Source organism: Epinephelus fuscoguttatus, linkage group LG3 (genome assembly GCF_011397635.1).
Source record: "Epinephelus fuscoguttatus linkage group LG3, E.fuscoguttatus.final_Chr_v1".
NCBI lineage: Eukaryota > Metazoa > Chordata > Actinopteri > Perciformes > Serranidae > Epinephelus > Epinephelus fuscoguttatus.
This window is the reverse complement of record NC_064754.1, coordinates 15,936,481-15,955,102: the sequence shown is the minus strand read 5'-3', so window position 1 is coordinate 15,955,102 and position 18,622 is coordinate 15,936,481. Positions and strand designations below refer to the sequence as shown.

General features: G+C 39.9%; 1 protein-coding gene across 1 annotated transcript in view; it reads right to left on the bottom strand.

Annotated features, from left to right (window-relative positions):
* The window catches only part of sorcs3 (sortilin related VPS10 domain containing receptor 3), a 314,383-nt gene that overhangs the window by 60,888 nt on the left and 234,873 nt on the right, over window positions 1-18,622 (bottom strand). The window contains exons 11-17 of the mRNA XM_049571881.1: window positions 17,129-17,231; window positions 15,855-15,931; window positions 12,531-12,622; window positions 11,181-11,288; window positions 7,084-7,201; window positions 6,842-6,975; window positions 707-820 (exon numbers count right to left, since the gene is read on the bottom strand). Coding sequence (XP_049427838.1) covers window positions 707-820; window positions 6,842-6,975; window positions 7,084-7,201; window positions 11,181-11,288; window positions 12,531-12,622; window positions 15,855-15,931; window positions 17,129-17,231 — 746 coding nt within the window. The remainder of the gene's footprint in view (window positions 1-706; window positions 821-6,841; window positions 6,976-7,083; window positions 7,202-11,180; window positions 11,289-12,530; window positions 12,623-15,854; window positions 15,932-17,128; window positions 17,232-18,622) is intronic.

Here is an 18,622-nt window from a genome sequence, read left to right as displayed (position 1 = left end):
TGGGATGTGAGCTGATCTTGATATCATGTCCTGCCTGAATTAACACAATGCTCACTTCATAGGGGTCTGCATTTAACAGCAGCAAAACTATACTGAAACATCCATTTACAAACTCACACACAACTTATGCAGTATAATCTAAGTCGCACTGAAGTTGCATTTATCCAGTCTTATGCTCAGGACTTCCCAAACACACCCATTTTTGCTAAAATATTATGATCTGAAACCCTTCTGCATAACATTGCAAGCGCTCTGCTCACCCATGCCCCAGACTGTTTATGCAGAAGTGTTTTAAATAGAAATGTTTAAGCAAAAATGGATGTGTTTGGGAAGCACTGAGAATACAACTAGATAAATGAGACTTGGGCTGTACTGCAGTTTGTAAACATATGTTTTGATATAGTTCTTCTGGTGGTCAAATGTGGGCCCCTATGATTTCAATTTACCAATTTTGTTCGACGTGCAGTGAAGCACAGCGGTTTTCTTTCCAAATTCAAAGTAGCATGGAGTGAGTAAAATGGTTATTTGGGGATTGCAGTATTCCTTTACACCAGATTATGAACAGCTACTTCTCGTTCCGTGATCAGTATCTGCTCTAAAACCCTGCCTGAGCATCTAAGAAAGAGCCTCCAAAACAGACGTGTTTGTGCAAAGAAGAAATTCACATAAACATACATCACATGATATGAAATCACACAGTCCTCACCCTGTGCTGTTGAGGTAGTTTTGACCCTGGCTGCAGCTTCTGGAGAGAGTGGAGGGGTTGAACCAGAAGGCAGGCCGGCAGTTCCCATCGCTGCGGCGCTCATATCCATAATCACTGTTGGACAACAAAGCACATCCACACGGCACTTGATCAATATCAGCATGTGAGAAGGGACATATTGTCATACAGTGTGTTCCACATCCCTGTCTTATCTATCTCTTTATAACTGGTGACCTGGGGCCTGTCTGGCACAGAGACGCACCATTATTACATATTGATTAAGGCCACAGTTGACAAATGTGCCACAGCAGTGTGAAGCAGTGTGTATGGAAACACACTCTGGAGGGGGGTTGGTGTTACCATACACAAGGATGACAGACTCTCAGTTGCCTGCTAGCGTTTCCAATCAGAACATGATTTACATCTAACAAAGCAAGGTAAGCAAATGTCTACTTTAATAATGGTCATGACATTGATTTATCAATTAATCACCAAGCCAGAACAAATAAACAGAAGGGAAAAAAACAGTGGCTGACTAGTCCAGTTTGACTCTTTGGTAACGACAGTGTGAAGTATTCATTAACAAGCTGTCAAAGCACATTGGTTGCACTGGTGCATATGGCTTGAGAGGTAGAATAGTATTGTGTCTTTGGGGACAAACAGACAAAAGTTTCGCTACAGAGTGAGACTGAATACAACACTGCTAAAGCTAGGTCTATTTGCAGAATTTGGATCGTGCTTCAACCTTCACATGATTTCACCACTTCAAACTATGACACTTTAGGAATCTCTCTAGCATCAGTTTTGGATGTTTGGGGACAACATGTCAATTTCTGCCTGTTACATGCATTGTGTCTTTTCAAAACAAACTTCTGTTTTCATTGGAAATGTAGGTTTGTCACCAAGGTTACTTTAGTTTTAGGCAAGAAAAACTCATGGGTCTGGTTAATATAAGTATGTCTGTTGCATAACTTAAAGTGAGTTTCACATGATGTATGTCACGTGACAGTAACTATGCTGCTGGTACTATTTGGTTAAACATGGGACATGAACTGCAGTGTCCTTGGTGAAATTCTTCCCACCCTACGCCAACTTTCTAGCTCCTTATACTTTGTCATTGCTGTGGATGGGTTTACAATGGAGTTAATTGAAAGGCTGGTGCCTCTCATATAGAAGCCAAAGGGTGCCTTTAGCATCAGAATCTGTAGTCTCTTACACAGATGCCGATGACGTCAGCACGCTGGCTGACTCTGTCGTCTGTGGACATTCCCATAGGAAAGTTGTAATAGAACTAGCGCTGGTTCCCAGCGGCAGTGATGTGATTGGATCCAAATCCGTGTACTTCCGTACTTCCTTGAATAACGGCTGATTAGCTTTGCCTTACACCGGAATTGCTGTTGTCCGTATTACAACAGAAAAGGAAGTGTTCAGTGCATCGCAAGAAAATAGATATGATTTTATTTGATTCAGCTATATTGCAGAGCTGCAACATCACTGTTACATGTAACACACATGCCGCACCTATGGCAACGCTATTACAAAACGAAAGATGAATGTCCCCAGACTCCCATTCCAAAGTAAGGGAGGCTGGTCACGCGACACTACAGAATCTGCTGCTGATAGCCACTGACCAAGATGCCATATTTGATGTCCTGAAGGTCTGTATGTTTCATATAAAGCTGAACAAATAGACTGGTTGCCAGGTGTAGCTGAGTTTTCATTTCCAGTCTTTATTCTAAGCTAAACTAATCAAATCCAGATGAGACTGTCATAAATGTCATCATGTGACAGCCACAAGACGTATGTCATATTGAAATACAGCCTAAGGTTACTTTCACACCTATAGTTGTTCACTATGTTGCCAAAACACGTGGAGTATGACACAAGTGTAAGACACCTGTGTTTTGACACCTTGCTGACGTGCATATGTATTACCGTGGTTAACAAATAATCTTGCATAAAAATACCTGTTGCTTATATGGATCAGGAGATGGCTGTCTAAATAACTTCTCAGCAGGAGATGGAGTCAACTGAAGGTTAGCTCTTGATTTAATGCTAATATCACATATCTCCAAAAGAACCAGTGGGTGGTTGTCTTTGTTTTCACTTAGACCAAACTTTTCAAAGTTATATGGTCACTGCCAAGTTCCACTGACAGCACAAATGAACTAAAAGAGCATGCATCTGAGTATTTTTTGTTTTTAACTCACAAATTTGAGTTTTTTGTTGTCCTCATTTAGATCAAGGACTATCTAATAAAAAATGAGTAAACAAGACTAAGAATCAAATTGAGCATCCAACGTCAACTTTTAGTACCTAACAATTTTTGATAGTTTTTGCTACAATATGGCCGATACTCATAAAGTATAAGGATTTGATATCCAGCTGTAGTCTTTGATGAATCACCCTCTTGTGCTGTATTTACAATATAATGTTGGAAATGCACTGCACCATCTTGCACAGCACCTTATTTCATACAAGGCTAATAAGTATGTACTTCAGATGATCATGTGGCAGACAGACTCTTCACATCTCAAATTACGTTAAAGGATTAAAGCTTTTTTCTGCACTGATGGTTTTTTAAATCCTCATTTTAGAATTTTAAGCATGCATCAAATAATTCCCTGCACAGAGAGAGACAGAGCAAGATAGACAGGCAGAAATCAGACTTAGTCACAGAAAGAAAATAGAACAAACTTTACATCAGTTCAATGGGATGCATTTGGCACTCTACAAACACTAACTGCTGTATGTTGGGATGGCTTTTCTTTCTGTTCCCTGTCATTACAAGATAAAAAATACAACCGTTTAGGATTTGCATACAAATTGAAACTATTTAAACCCACCCACATCGTCTCAACAGAATTACAAGCATGGCGAGCTCACAGACAGACACGACACAGACAGACATTATGAGCAAATTGTGCAAAACGATCCCAAACTTATCAGATTATTGGAAAACACACAGCAAATGGAGTAAATTAATGAGACACATGAATAGCATATGCAATGGATTCCACTTAAATGGCTGAGAATTGGCCTCCAGGATGAACAGTGGTAATGGTGTTTGTGTAGAACTCCTTTGTTGTGCGTGCTGCACGCTTCAATTGTTGCACTGTTAATTCTCTGATCACAAGAAAAGACACACCCTGCTTACTGCTGTGGAATAAATCACCCACTTAACATATTTTTTCTTTTCCATTTTTTTTAAACATGTGATTTCTAATGTTGTCTGTGTTTCTGTTGTTGTAATAACAACCTGTTCTCATTCCCAGGGCATCAAATACAGCAGCCTGGTCAGTGGCCCTTGGCTTTTGTTAGCAATGCACAAATCACGTTGCAGCATTTGTATAAGACACACTGGGCTTTCAACTAACGCCAATATACTGCAAAACTTAAATTAAAAGCCTAGTCCCAATTAAACACCCAGTCCCTTTTACTAGCCTGGTGTGGCTACACACTTTGACGAATAAACACCAGTCTCAATTAGATCTGGTCTGGTTTTTGTATAGAAGTTCTTTGAATGTATAAAACCAGGTTGTTGCCTACCTCAAATTATGTGTCTATTCCTCGATTACCCTGTGAGTTATTCATACTCCTTTAGTCCGTAAGGGTCCTCAAATGAAATGAATCAAAAGTCTGTTGGAGCTAGATCAAATTAATGATTTATAATTAATATATTATCCGAAGCCTAATTTTTAAACAAGTAATATTCATGCTGGTTCAAATAAACAATTTGATTGTTTTGTGTGAAAGGAATTAGGCCCACCCTATATAGACGCCCGCCCCAAATATAGGTCTGTTGATGGCAGTGATTTAAGCAAATAATAGCCTATTAATTGAAGTTTTACAGTAATCTTGTCTGTGGAAAGTAATGTGGTGTAAAGACAGAAAAAGGCCAGAGTGAAGGAAGGAGGGGAGGTGATTGATGGGTCAAACACACACAGGATTTTCACCAGGAGGCAGGTGCTTGTGTATCATGTGAAACCAAAAGTCAACTTCTTTTTTTTTTTTTTTTTCCAGCCACACGATATAGTGACTGGCATTTGCACATGACGACTATGTCACATGGTGTACTTGTTAACACACTCTAATGAACGCAGTTATTTTGACCTAAACCATGTTCATTTTTCTGAACCTAACCTATTAGATTTGTTGCCTATACCTAAAGAAGCTTTTGTGGCCAAATCTGCATTTCCTGTGAAGATGGAAGAAAGCCACTGTAGCATGTAACAACCATAAATTGGCACAGATACTTAAATGTCCAAAATGCTAGGAGGGTACCAGGAGCAACATAGATTGAAGCATAGGGCCACTGACCAAGCTGCTGTATTAGATGAGTTGAAAGGAGAACTACAGATGCACCGTATGCATTATTTTTTTATCAGTTCCAATTTTTGATTTTTTGACTGATTTTTTTTCCACTGCTGACTTTAGATTTTCTTTTTTCCCAAGAACTATAATCAGACATCTTTGGAACTTTTCTCTAAAGCCACTGGAAACTTGAAATAGCATGAAATAGTAAAAATGTGTATATGAAATCAAAGATGAGTGTCTCATTAAGCAACCACAGAAATCTGAAAAAATGTATGTTCATAAATATTAGAAACCCTAGTTCAGAAACAGTTCATTTGGCTGCTCAAACCATTTATTAGGACTGTCGAGGCGTGATCAATGCATGCTTGATTGACAGCTCCATGTCAGCTCAAGTATTATTACCATTTTATTTGATTTTAAAACCACCAGCATTAACAGGTTTTGCTGCTGCTGAATAAACCACCAAATCTATCTAATGAACCCTACTTGGTAAGAAAGCTAACTAAACTAACTAGCAAACTTGGCTGGACCATCCAACTGTGTTTTTTTTTTAACTATACCTCCCCAAATCTGGCACTAATCATTGTAGCATTTTCCTTTCACTTACGTGAAATGGTTAGTATTAGCTTTTTGATGTTAAACTTTTAAACTCATTATCAAGTACCTCAGTAGCCCGTTATTGACATTGACTAGTCAGCTAACTAGCAGACCAAGGTAGACCGGCTATATTTTTGTTTTATTGAATTATATATCCTGGACTAAGAAGCTAAGTGTAACCCACTTCCATGAAATGGTTAGCTTTAGCTTTGCTATGCTACACCTTTGAGCTGAACATGTGCAGCATGGGAATGAATTACAACTTTTGAGAGAGGGTTATAGCAGCTCTGATTTACTGTTTACTGTTTATGCTGTCTATGGGACGTGAACCATCATGTGGGGCATGCATGTACATTTGATCAGCACAGGATTGGGTATATCTGAGACTGACCAGCCGGTCACCAGTCATGCCCGATCAAGCTGAAAATTGGCTGATTCCTGTCACCAGCCAATCGATTGATGCATCTCTAGTGAGAACGTGTTGTTAATACAAATCAGTTCATTGCCCGGCTGAGAAAACACCTCTGCGTTATTTCTACAAGAACACAAATCCATCAAGTTCACTTACATAAGAATATATCTGTGTATACTCAGTGGGTTTAATAACAGATGTGGTTATTAGAAGATCATTAAGAAAATTAAGTATGTGTAAGAAAAAAGCGGTCTACAAGTAGAGCTCAAAACATCCGTTTTCTTTTCTAATCTGTGCTTTTTTTCCTCTATTTTGCACCAAATTCTGCTTATAAAGTTACAGAGTTGACGTAATGTCAGTGAGTTGTTTGCAGCTAAAGCAGGTGAGTTAGATCAACCTAGAGAGCATATTTGAGTGGACTGAAGAGCGGATTTAATGGAGGCTGGATGGATGCACTTGAAAATAACAAATGGCTACAGAAGGGTAGCTGTTTTTTAATTTTATTTTAAAACCCAAGAGCTATTCATTGGGCATAGCATTAAACTAAATGACCTGTTGATTTGTACAAACATTCCCATTTGGCAGCTGCCCAGCAGAAAATAATGAAAGTACTAACATATTGAAAAATTCTATAAAGATCGATGAAAAGACACTTCCTTCTAAAGGAGCGCTTCAACATGTGTGGCAGTGTTGGAGAGCAAACATTGTTGTTAATGAAGCTCTCCTTGAGCAGACAATGGAGAGAAACATAATCCCCCTTGACAATTACGAAGAAAGGAGCTATTGTGCAAAGGCGCACATCGTCTTACCATTCAAAATCATGAGCCCGACAAATACAGGACTCAGCTGAGAGGATTCTCGAATAGTCCTTTCCCAGCATGCAGTAGTTCCCAGGCCTGCGCTTCATGTATATCTGTTTCTGTCCCATCACGCATGGCTCACCCTGTTGGCACAACAAGCACCACTATTAATGTAACTGATATTTATTTTAATGTCATGAGCTTTAACACAGTCAGTGGCACTAGTTTGTGTATGTGTTTATGTTTCTTACCTGGTTGTGCAGGTGCCAGGTTTGATAGTCTTCCTCTGTGCACTTCCTGCTAAAGATGGATTTGTAGTCTATCTTGATGAGCTGCCATTCAGAGCGGTGGCTGAAGTGTCCAAAAAAGCTGCAGAGGCAAATTATACAAATACTTAAAATCATAAGCAATGGATTTATGTAAGTGTATCAAAGCATTAAAATAATGTGACAAAGCTCTGTTTATTTAAGGAAAATTGAGTTTGGTACATCTTTGGTCCAACATTTATCATTTCTATTGAGTCAAACAATACTGTACTTCCCAAAGCAACTGCTGAGATCTGTTAGGATGCAATCACTACAGCAAAGTCCGATGGAGAAAGAACCAAGCAGTGATGAAACAGGTTGGAAACAAGCCAACAGTTTAGCCCTGTTATCATAACCAGTGGTTATACCTGGGGGTCTGGACCCCTCGAGGGGCCCCAAGGAAATCCTGAGCAGTCACAAGATATTTTCAGGAAAAAGAAACATTTTTGTTTCAGAAATGGATTTTTTTCTGACTAATCTCTATTTTTACTTTTATGAAATACTGAATACTTCAACCCATTCTCATTCCATGGTGTAAGGGAAGGCAGCTCTATTTATAATGAAACAAAGAAGCAAGTTGTATTCTCAGTGCTTTTTTTTCTTTTACAAAAAAAAGGAACTTGAAAAGAACATCAAGCAAATGTCACTGAATGGCATATATTTAAAAAACATACATGCATACCCAAACACTCACACTACAGTTCATAGCTCTGAGTAAACAGATGGTTTACACATTAGCCCAAGGTTCTCGTGCACACATGCACACAAATATAAACACGGCAATCAAGGTCATTAAAGGCTGTCAAATACTGATGCTTTGTCACACTCCTTAGCAACTCATGGCAACATATCTATGTGAGACATAGTGGAAACACAACGTAACGTGGTTAATGTTAATGTCACACGTAGCAACAGAGCTACTTAATTAGGTTTATAAAAAAATATGTTTTGGGTTAGAACACACATGTTTGTCATGTAACATGACAGAATTACGATACATGAGTACAACTACTGTACATGAACTGTGTAGTGATACATTCAAACAGCAGTGACTTTTGGTTTCACACTGAACATGAACTTTGTTCTCCTTTAATAAATGTCTGGTTTGGTTTGACCCATCCAGCCTTCCAACCCACACTATGCAACCTCTCTCACACTTTCTAATATGTCAGTTGCTCTCAGCAACATGACCACAGATGGGTTTACACTGGAGTTAGCTGAAAGCCCAGTGCATCTTTTAAAGATGTTAAAGGGTGCCTTTGGTATTGATATCACACATCAAGGAACGTGACAAACCATCGATATTTGATGCCCCAGGGAAAGAATGAGTTTGATCATTCCACCTTTTAAAGTTACAGTGAAAATGAAGTTAGAGCATCTTTATCTTCTGTAATAACACGTGTACATGTGTACATTATGAGAGGGATTTAACCCTATGAAACTTCGAGCTACACTTCTTCTCTTGTGTTGCTTTCCGACGCCTTTCTCAAGTGTTTAAACCTTTGGAACCTGACCAAATTGGTGCGATTTCTTTCAAAAACATGGTAAAAACGGCAATGAGCAACTTGGTAAGAAATGTCCCACAAAGTGCAAAAAATAATAGATTCAGAAAATTCTTTAAAAAAAAAAAAAAAACAGGGAAAAAAGAAAAAAGCTGGGGAAAAACTTTATAATGATTAGTATTACATATTTAAAATTATGGTGCAAAATTATTATAATTTTTAAACACTTTTTCCAGGTCTTTTCTTTGCTTGTTTGTTTTTAACTTTCTTTCTATTTTTGTTTTTAACTAAGTTTCTTTTTTTGAATTTTCTCTCTTAACAACTTTCTTGCAGTTTTTTTTAGTCATTTCTTGTTTGGTTGCTCATTGCCTTCTTCCCATGTTTCTGAAAGGAATCAGGCTAATTAAAGAAAGACGGTCTAAAATTTTGGTGTAAAAACACAAAATATTTGACACATTTGTGTATGTAAGAGGAGACAAATGAACAACTTACACAGGTACACAGTATTAATGTCAGTGTCTTTAAGTCCTCAAAACCCTTTTAACTTGAAGGGAATACTGCATCACTCTATGGTTGACTCACAACTAGGTCATAATCTGGGATGAAGGATCACAAGCTTTATTTTTAGGGCTCATAAGCCAAAAAGGCTGGAAACCACTGACACTATATTTGGAGGTGAAACTAAAAGTGAGCACACTCAAAATGTCTAGTAGTCGTAGCACAGGAAATCTGTGCATTTACAACTACTGCCAGTAAGGTATGGGTCAAAATAGAAACTGAACATTGGTCTGTAAACTGTGGTAGGTTTACAGAAGACGGATAAAGGAGATCATTTTTAATACTGCCTTCCTTTTCTCTTTCAAATAGGTTTGGTTAAGCTTGTGGTTTGTTTGAAACCTGTCTGGTCTTTGATGATTGAGATCTTTTGAGGGATGTCACTAAGTTCCCAAATCTCAGCAATGAACTTCTTTCAGTGATAACAAAACAAATCACAAAAATGGCACCAGAGTTGGAGTACACTGAGTTAATCCTTTAAAGGGCCTCAACACTTAACGATGTCACTCATCTTCTTACAATTAATGATAGCTCTCACATGAACACACACACATCCTCTGTCAAAACTGTTTTGGTGATTTCACATTTGACAGTTCTGTTTTTTTTGTTGTTGTTGTTTTTGTGCTCTTCTCACTGGCGGTGTCACATACTAATCACCTTGCGGCAATCAGTTTTGGCAATATCTGAATGTAAATGAGATGAAAGTTGGGGAGTGCTGTGTTCCCAGTCAATCCAACCCGATCGCCAGAAAAAACGTTGGCATTATACGTTTCTGCGAACCCAGGATACATTACATTTGCATGTTAATATGTAGGAGATACACTGAACCTTTTGGTCAATTTGTGGTTAGGTTAAGGCACAAGAACCATTTGGCAATATCATTTTTCTCAGTCATGTTCAATACTAGTTCTCATTGTTATATCAAATTCAATTAGGCGCAGTCTGTTTTTCCACCATTTTAGTTAATTTTTAGTAACTCTTGTACTTATTGTACTACTATTGTTACTTTTTGAGGCACTGTTTTTTGCTTTTGCTCCTTGAAATCTTGTATTTTTTATATTTTGCTACATATTTAATGCTCTATTGTTGAGTGACCCTGACTCGGGGAACCCACTGGTTGTGGTTGTGAATCATTAAAATTTTGGTTACCGTACTCAGTGTTACTGTTATTTAAAGCATTCTCTGGCACAAGAATTTCCTTCAGGATAAAGCTGTACTGAACTGAACTGAACTGAACTGAACTGAATGGTTGGGAAAAGATCATGATTTGGCTTTAAATACTTGGTTTTCTTGGCACTATCTCTGCTGGAAAAACTACGAGTCACCACAAAACACCCACGTTTGGTACCTGGAAAGCAGCAGGAAGTGACTAAAATTATAACTGGTTTTGTTGTTTGTTGGTCTTGAACAGTTGTCACAGCTCGCCAGGCATCTCGCCTTGGTGACACACCATCCCCTCCACCTCCCAATGACAAAGTGAGCTCTATAATGATATGCATGAAACTTGCAAATGTAACATATTTATGGTGTGCAGAAACAGACAATGCCTATGTTTTCTTTTCGCAACTAGGCTGATAAATCAAACCTCATTAAACCAAACCCACAGTATCCTTGTGCTAACTGAGTTTCAGGGGTTTTCAGGCTTCATGACAGCAGCCCTGTTAACGAGTGATTTCGTTTTGATCAAACCCATTTGTCAGGTGACCCAGTACGCACAAAGGTTTGACTAACAGCCTACATGACCCATTACCTGCCCTTCAGAAATGTGGCTTAATAAAGACTAAATACCACAGAGCTTTGAATGGACACCGTCTTTAAAGGTCCTTACTCCATCTGTCTTGCCTTTTTGCTGAGAACCCAGAGGGCTGAACAGAGGAGAGAAACACCACTCACCTTTCACTCAGCACATTATACCCTCTAAAAGGACAGAGAAATAAACACCTTTTAACACATCATTCGTCACCTTTTCAGATTCTCTGGACTTACGTCATGATTTGGTTCTCAGCCCCGGCCTCCACCAAGACTCCATCCACGAACAGGGGCACTGAGGAGAAGCTGTGTTGGGTCCACTGCCTCCCCTCGTCAAAGCTGACCCTGTGTATGTGTGTCAGAACACATTCCCATCACAAACCCGGCAACAACGATGGCACGGAAACAGACGCTCTCTATTAGAGCCTGGTCATGGGGGGATTTAGGTTGGGATCAGAATGACTGGCTTGTCTCAACAGACGAGTCTCTGAGTCTCTGTGCAATTAGCTACTGTAGCTTTGGGTAAATATCAAAAGGCTGAGCATTAAAAGGATATTTAAGAGACGGTCTGTGCGGTTATCAAAGCAAAGATGCACAAAATGGCTTTCAGAGCACATGCCAAAAAGGGAAAGAGCAACTTCACTGGTCCTGGGTAAAGTCTACGCAGGGGTGAAAAAAACAAGACCAGAATAGAACTGTTTCATGTTCAGCTACAAAACTGCAGAGGGAGAAGGAGACAGAAAAAAAAAAAAAATTGGACAGCTTTCATCATCGAGGCCTGGGCTCTATTGATTCTGACAGCTTATCAACATCGGTGCTGAAGTGAGAACAACTAGGAGTACCTGAGTGTGACATGGGTTGAAACAGTGCTGAGGCCTGTGCTTGGAAGAAAGAAAATCCCCCCATGTTGCCTATAAAAACCCCCATTGCCTTGATTTAGCTAAAAGCACTGACAACAGAGAAAGCGTTGACATGCACCTATTATGAGATTCAGACAGGGGAAGTGTTTAACTGAACACTGGCTGAGAAAGCAATACTGTTCCATAGCTGCTGTACAGTGGCTGTGGAGCTACACAGGCTTCTATCTATCTGTCATTTTTTTCCCACTTCCTCTACCATCACACTTAAATTGGTTGGGAGAAAAAAAACCCAGCAGGCTACACTTCAGTGGCTCTAAAACTAATTTCAGAATTGTTGCAAAAGCGACTGGAGAACAGATCTGGTCTCACTTGGATTAGCCTGCACTGAGGCAAAGCGTAGGCACCCGATTTGGCAAGAGGAAGGCAATGTGTTAATGAAAACACTAAAAGGGGGGGCTCAGACGGCTGGCTGCTAATGATAAGTGGCTTGAAAAAAATCTCTCAAATTAGACCGTCTATGACGTTTTCTTTCTTGTTTTTTTTTTTTTTTCCTAAGAGCCACAGTCAAAGTGCATCGCTAAATTGATCAAATGCCACATATAATATGTACATGGTCATATTTTTTCTGGACCATAAGTGTTGAATGAACCTAAAAATAGCTGACGGAAATTGAAAAAGCAATTTAGGAAAGGAAGAGTGTCCAAAGAAGTTTCCTAAATGGACGTACCACAAGTGTCTGGTTGGCACAGATGGCTGTTTGACAGCGACCAGGGCCCCTCCTTTATCCAGAAACCACACATTATGCTCCTCTTCAAAAATCTGATGACACATGCAGAAATTCAACATTACAGTATTGATGCAAAAGGCAAAATATCACTTTCATAATTTACAAGAAACCCTGATATAAGCAATTGACCATTTGCTAAACCCCACCAATAAAACCTTAGACCATAAAGATTTCTCGAAATAGGAAAGAGGCATGCGTACAAAGAGTATGGAGGGTGGTGTCTTTACTCATTGGCCACGTTTACATGCACACTAATACACTATTATTTCAAATATGGTAATAATCCTAATTTTACACAGGTCATTTAAACAGCATAATCTGTTTAGATATTCCAGATTAGGAATAAAAAAAAAAAATAGGAATTCTCTTTTTTATTTGAACGTAGCATTTTCTGATCACGACATGTGGAATATGCCAGTATTTTTTGGGTTTTAATAGCACTCTTTCGACATGTATACAGTGCATTCGGAATGTGCGACGCACAGCCTCTTGTCTTTTTTCGGTCAGCTTTTTGCATTGTCATGGATACACTGTACACAAACCAGCCGGCCAACAGTGTTCCAGGCTGTGGTAGAGATGCACCCCCCAAAAGAAAAGCCCAGATTACTGGTCGAAAAAAGAAACACAACTACTTTTAAACATTATGACAGAGTTGACTATGATCAAATTTTTGGATATGCCCATTTATCAAAACATCAACCTTTTCAAGCCTGTGTGTCAAAGGACAGACTTTAAAATCTTGTTACTTGTCTATAAAGCACTAAATGGTCTCGGGCCTAAATACATCTCTGATATACTTGTACGTTATGAGGCACCCAGACCCCTCAGATCATCTGGAACAGGTTTACTCAATGTTCCCAGGATCAAAACCAAACAAGGTGAAGCAGCCTTTAGTTTCTATGCTCCCTGCTTGTGGAACAAACTTCCAGAATATCTGAGGTCAGCTGAAACTGTCAGGGCTTAACACATTACTATTTACTGCAGCTTACCAGTGAATCAGATATGTAACTTATTGTTAGGATAATCTGTAGCTATTGTTTTTTATATTTGTCTGCTGTTGCTTCTGCTTTGCTTTTTTTGCTGCACTGTTTTTAACTATTTATTGTCTTGCTTTTAGCTTTTGTTTTTAATGATCTCAAACACAATTTTATTGTTCCTTTAATGTTTTATTTTATTTTTTTACTTTTTTCTCTTGTAAAGCACATTGAATTGCCTTGTGTATGAATGGTGCTATATAAATAAAATTGCCTTGCCTTGCCTTCAAGAAGGAATGAAAGATTGAGGCTGTGTTTGCACAGCCAAATAACTCCACCACCAGTGAAAAACTTTTAAAAAATCCTATTTTGATGCAAAGAAGTGAAATGACAGGCAGCTCCAGCCATTTCACTTTTCCATATGTTAAAGTGATAAACAACATCCTGAGGGATGTCAATCTTAATATGCATGTCTGCATGTAAATGGGAATATTAGTATAGCATTCATATTCATTAGCCAGGAATATATGCAGGAAAAAACTGAATATTTTGAGCATGTAAACACAGCAAGTGTCACACCTAGCAACAAATTAGTGAGTTTTGGGGCAGAACTTAATTCCATTTTCTTAAAGAAAGTCACCAGTATGTTTCAGTGAATGTGCTCTCATGTGGCTGTGGCTCTCTGGACTGACTGTGTTCAGTGAGAGGAGGAGAGCAGCAGCATGTTCAGTCAGCCAATCATCAGCCAGACAGAAACGCGACTAAACTGTGAATGTGCATGTCCAATTACTGCTCCCCATTGTTTGTATGGGGAACTCCTTCTCTCTTGTTTTTGTTTGAAATGTATAACTTGACTATTGAAGTTGAGTTTTTTCTCAAAAAAAGGTCACAAGAGTCAGTTTATCCCAGTGTCTGGATCCAACTAAAGCCTGGTTAAGACCAAAGATTCACAACAAGACAAAACTGTTTAGAATGTTGCAGAGAAAAGTTGCAGCGGTGTGAACTGGATGGTCTGCGCTCGACTCAAGCCGGCTGATGGTGTCACCTGCAACTCAGCTGGTCAAATCTCCGGTCAAAGCTCATGACCTGTTTGAACAGCCAGTCGGCTTGTAGTGAAGTCCACTGGTCGAATCAAAACAGCCGCTGACTGCATATTTGCTTGCTGTGACAGGTGCTCCGTACCTGCTGAGCCCTCTGTTTCTGTCCACCGGTATTTTACATTATTGTGGCGTATTTATTATGAATACAGGCCATCTGATGCTTGTTTTGTTTATGTTTATTGCTGTTTCATCACTACTACAAATGCAACTGTAGCCTGTATCTTACCATCACTATCCTCATTCATATTTTAAGAAGCTACAAAATATTCAGGCACAAAATAAGCTTGAAAAGCTGGAAATCAGAGCGGAAGTACAGAGAATTGTTGCATAGAGATGATACACCATGTCATCTAGTTGCATTGGTGTGAACCTGCAGGTTTTAGAACGTTGCAGAACAGCGCATAGCAAGTAGTTGCCTGTTTCAAGTCATCTCATCCTGAGTCTTCGGTCTGAGCTGGGCTTTACACTTGAGTTCCACAGTCTGCGCATCAGTTTTCATAAACAGTCACTGATCGGGAAGGTTGTGACAAAGGGATGGTTGTAACACCACTGCTTTCACCAAGACGGGATGACCTAAGAGTCAGGTAATATATTTAATGTATGACCACTTCCTTTGTGGTCTTGCATGTGAAATTGCACAGCTGTGTGAAGAGGTGAGCATATGATACAGCCAATACACTGATCTTAAAGTATGACAGTAATTTTTGGACTGATTAGTAGTGGTACAGTTGAAGTTAGAATTTTACAACTTGTATTAAATTCAGACAGCATAAGTAAAACGTGAGGTATTTCATCGGGCTTATTGTAACACCTTTTTAAAAAGTGTTACAAGAAGCCCCAATTACAACTAAACACATTGCATCTACCTATCTCACTGCTTTTTTTCAGCATGCCAGGAGAGTTGGTGAGAAAAACTGATGTACTGATGTACTGATGTACTAAAATCAGCATCGGATGAGGTGAGGCAGGGAGAGACAGTGAGGTCTGTCCCCAAAGAATACTCTATCTGCCAGGTGACATTAGCAAGCTTGACAGGTGTTGCAACGGTAACAAGGGAGGTGGAGCTTAGCAAAGTGTCAACTAGGTTACATAACAATACATATACATTCGGAGAGCCAATGGCTGTTCTGTCAACGTGTCAAACTGTTGTGCAAGTCTGTCAGTTGGCTTGATCCGGGTGTGAAGCTCACCTGTCTCCAGCTATTGCCAGCGTCAGATGATATGTACATGCCAACGTTGTTGTACGACAGCTCTGCGCCAATATTTCCTGCAGTGGAAATGCCAACAGAATATGTAACACAACAAAACTGCAGATCACACAGATAAAGGGCCATGTGTTTTAAATACATTCTGCCAATCACACAACGTCTGTGATTAATCCATTCCTCTGGCTCGAGTCCCAGACCAGCGTTCTGTCTCCTATTCATGTGAATAATACAGAGGAGACCCCAGGTTAATTCTTATGGATGCCTGCATCATTCAGGCAACATAATGTGAGATGTGGAGGAGGGCGGGTGCCTACTTCGCTCTGGCAGTTTGCAGTGTTACAACACAATGCCTCCAAAGCTTTTTCCCTGCGAGTGTGCAGCGAGTGAACTGACTTCTGCCGTTGATCTGCTCCACTATCTTGGCCTCGGCTCAGTAAATAGGCATGTGTTTGATCTGGATGGTGTTTGTCATGTTGGTGAGATGATCTCTGCACCAGCTGACGTCTTAAAAGGCGCAGCGGGCAAAGTGAATCACGGTGCCAAAGCAAAGGCTCGGCCAGCAACACACAGACACACAAAGACACACTGTGCAAGCACAGAAGCCGAGATGTATGTTTATTCAGCATTCTCACACACCAAAGACAAAACAGACGGATCCAAAGACAAGCACACACTCACGCATGAACATACACACACACACACACACACACACACAGCAAAAGGCAGACTTCTTTCTGCTAACACCGCCATTGGTGCTAACACATCTATTTTGTCTTAACTCATCTCTCTTTCTTTGCCTCAACTCTTTCAAATGCTCTTACAGTCGCAGGCACACAGACACCGCCTTTTCTCACATATGCATAATTGGCTGCGTGATGTGACATCAGAACAGATGGACATGTGAGCCACACCATATTTGCTTGTGGAAGAAGTGGAGATTGGAGATCCTGCAGTGCAGTGTGCCCAGTGAAGCTCAAAGAATCACTGAGATAGAAGTTTAAGGGGGAGGGCACACAGGGGTCATATCGGTGCTGCATTAAATAGTCTACCTGCCTGGAAGGATCACAGTACAACTCTTCATCCATATTACCTTGCTTTCATCATTTCAAATAGAAGTCTGTGCTCAGAATAATATGTTTGTTTTTTCCCAAAAGAAGACATTAATCACAAACAAGTTGCTGTAGCATAAATAAGTATCATCCTGCGATTTATCAAAGTGGGTTTACTTTGCGTTTGTGTTGAGTGTTTTGTCTTACCCGTGGCGACTATGATCCCTGGTGCAGAGCTCTTGGTGGAGATAGTTCCAGACAAGTAAGGGTTCTCTGACGTTTGCAGCTGGAGATGGAGTGAGCAGAAAGGCTGCAGGAGAAGAATAAACATGGAAAGTTAAACGGAAAGGAACAGACTGACATGGGTGTCAAAATAGTTTATATTCATGTGAAAGCCCCCTTTACACCTTGCATTATAAGGCATTTTGGGTGATTGGATTGCTATCAGATAGTGCTTGAGCACATTAAGGTACAGGTGCAAACACAGTGAGGACTAGAGTTGGATCCATTTAATGTTCTGCTGGTCTGGTCTGGTATGCGAGCTTAAACCACTGTGCCAAATTCAACTTTATGCATTAAATGGACTACACTAGCGCCTTTCTAGTATTCCGACCACTCAAAGTGCTTTTACACTACATGTCACATTCACCCATTCACACACACAGTTACATAATGGTGGCCAAGGCTACCATACAAGGTGCCACCTGCTACTCAGTTCATTCACACACTCTCCAACTCAAAGGAACAACCACTGTGAGCAATTTGGGATCTTGACAAAGGATACTTCAATCTGCCGATAAGTGGACGACCTGCTCTACTGCTGATCCACAGCATTAGTAGTACGCAGTATGACAACATGATGACTATTATGTTTAAATGGACTAATGTAGCAGCCAATGTCAGACAAGCCGTGAGCCGAGCACGTCAATGTGAAGGAGATACAATTCTAGTTGTGGTGGGAGGGGGGACACATGGTGCACGCTGTGTTTGTTTACTAGAAAGTTCATGTGTTTTTTGGGTGACGAGATGAGACATGGTGGAGTTAGTCTCAAGAAAACTAAAACTGCGCCAATATTTTTGACATTTTGGATCTGAAGCCAACTAAAGAGGTGTCCTACCTGCCCACGAGCGAAGCCGTGCACCATTTAGAGCTGAACTTTTGTTGAAAGTCCTATTTCTATTTTTAGGCTACCTTCATTTTACTACAAATCCTCAATAAGGTTGCAACTGGCTGGAGGGAGATTGCCTAAGAGATAGACATTTCTGTTAAGGTAAGTGACCATAATGCATGTCATTTCCAGTAGGCTATGTAGTACAATATAAAATGTGTGTGTGTGGTTCATAAAAAATCTACAAATGTAGGAAGACAGCAAGTGCTCACACATTTTTAAGTGGTTATGTCTCCAGTCTTATTTCAAGAACAGTTTATATTTATGAGGTGTGTATACATGATTTACCATAAGTACATTTTTGACGAACTCAGTGTGGACAGAGAGCTCCTATGGAAGGAAATGCTCAGCTGCTGCTGAGTAAAGGGCGCAAAATTCCAGTGGTTGGCTTTGCATTTAACATAATTTGATACTTATTACACCAGCTCACCCTGCTGAGGGTGGATTATGATCTGATCAGCCAGACTGCCTCCTGAGGTGGTCAGGGACGTATTGTGACCACTGGAACACAGGTGTAAATGCAACTGCATTT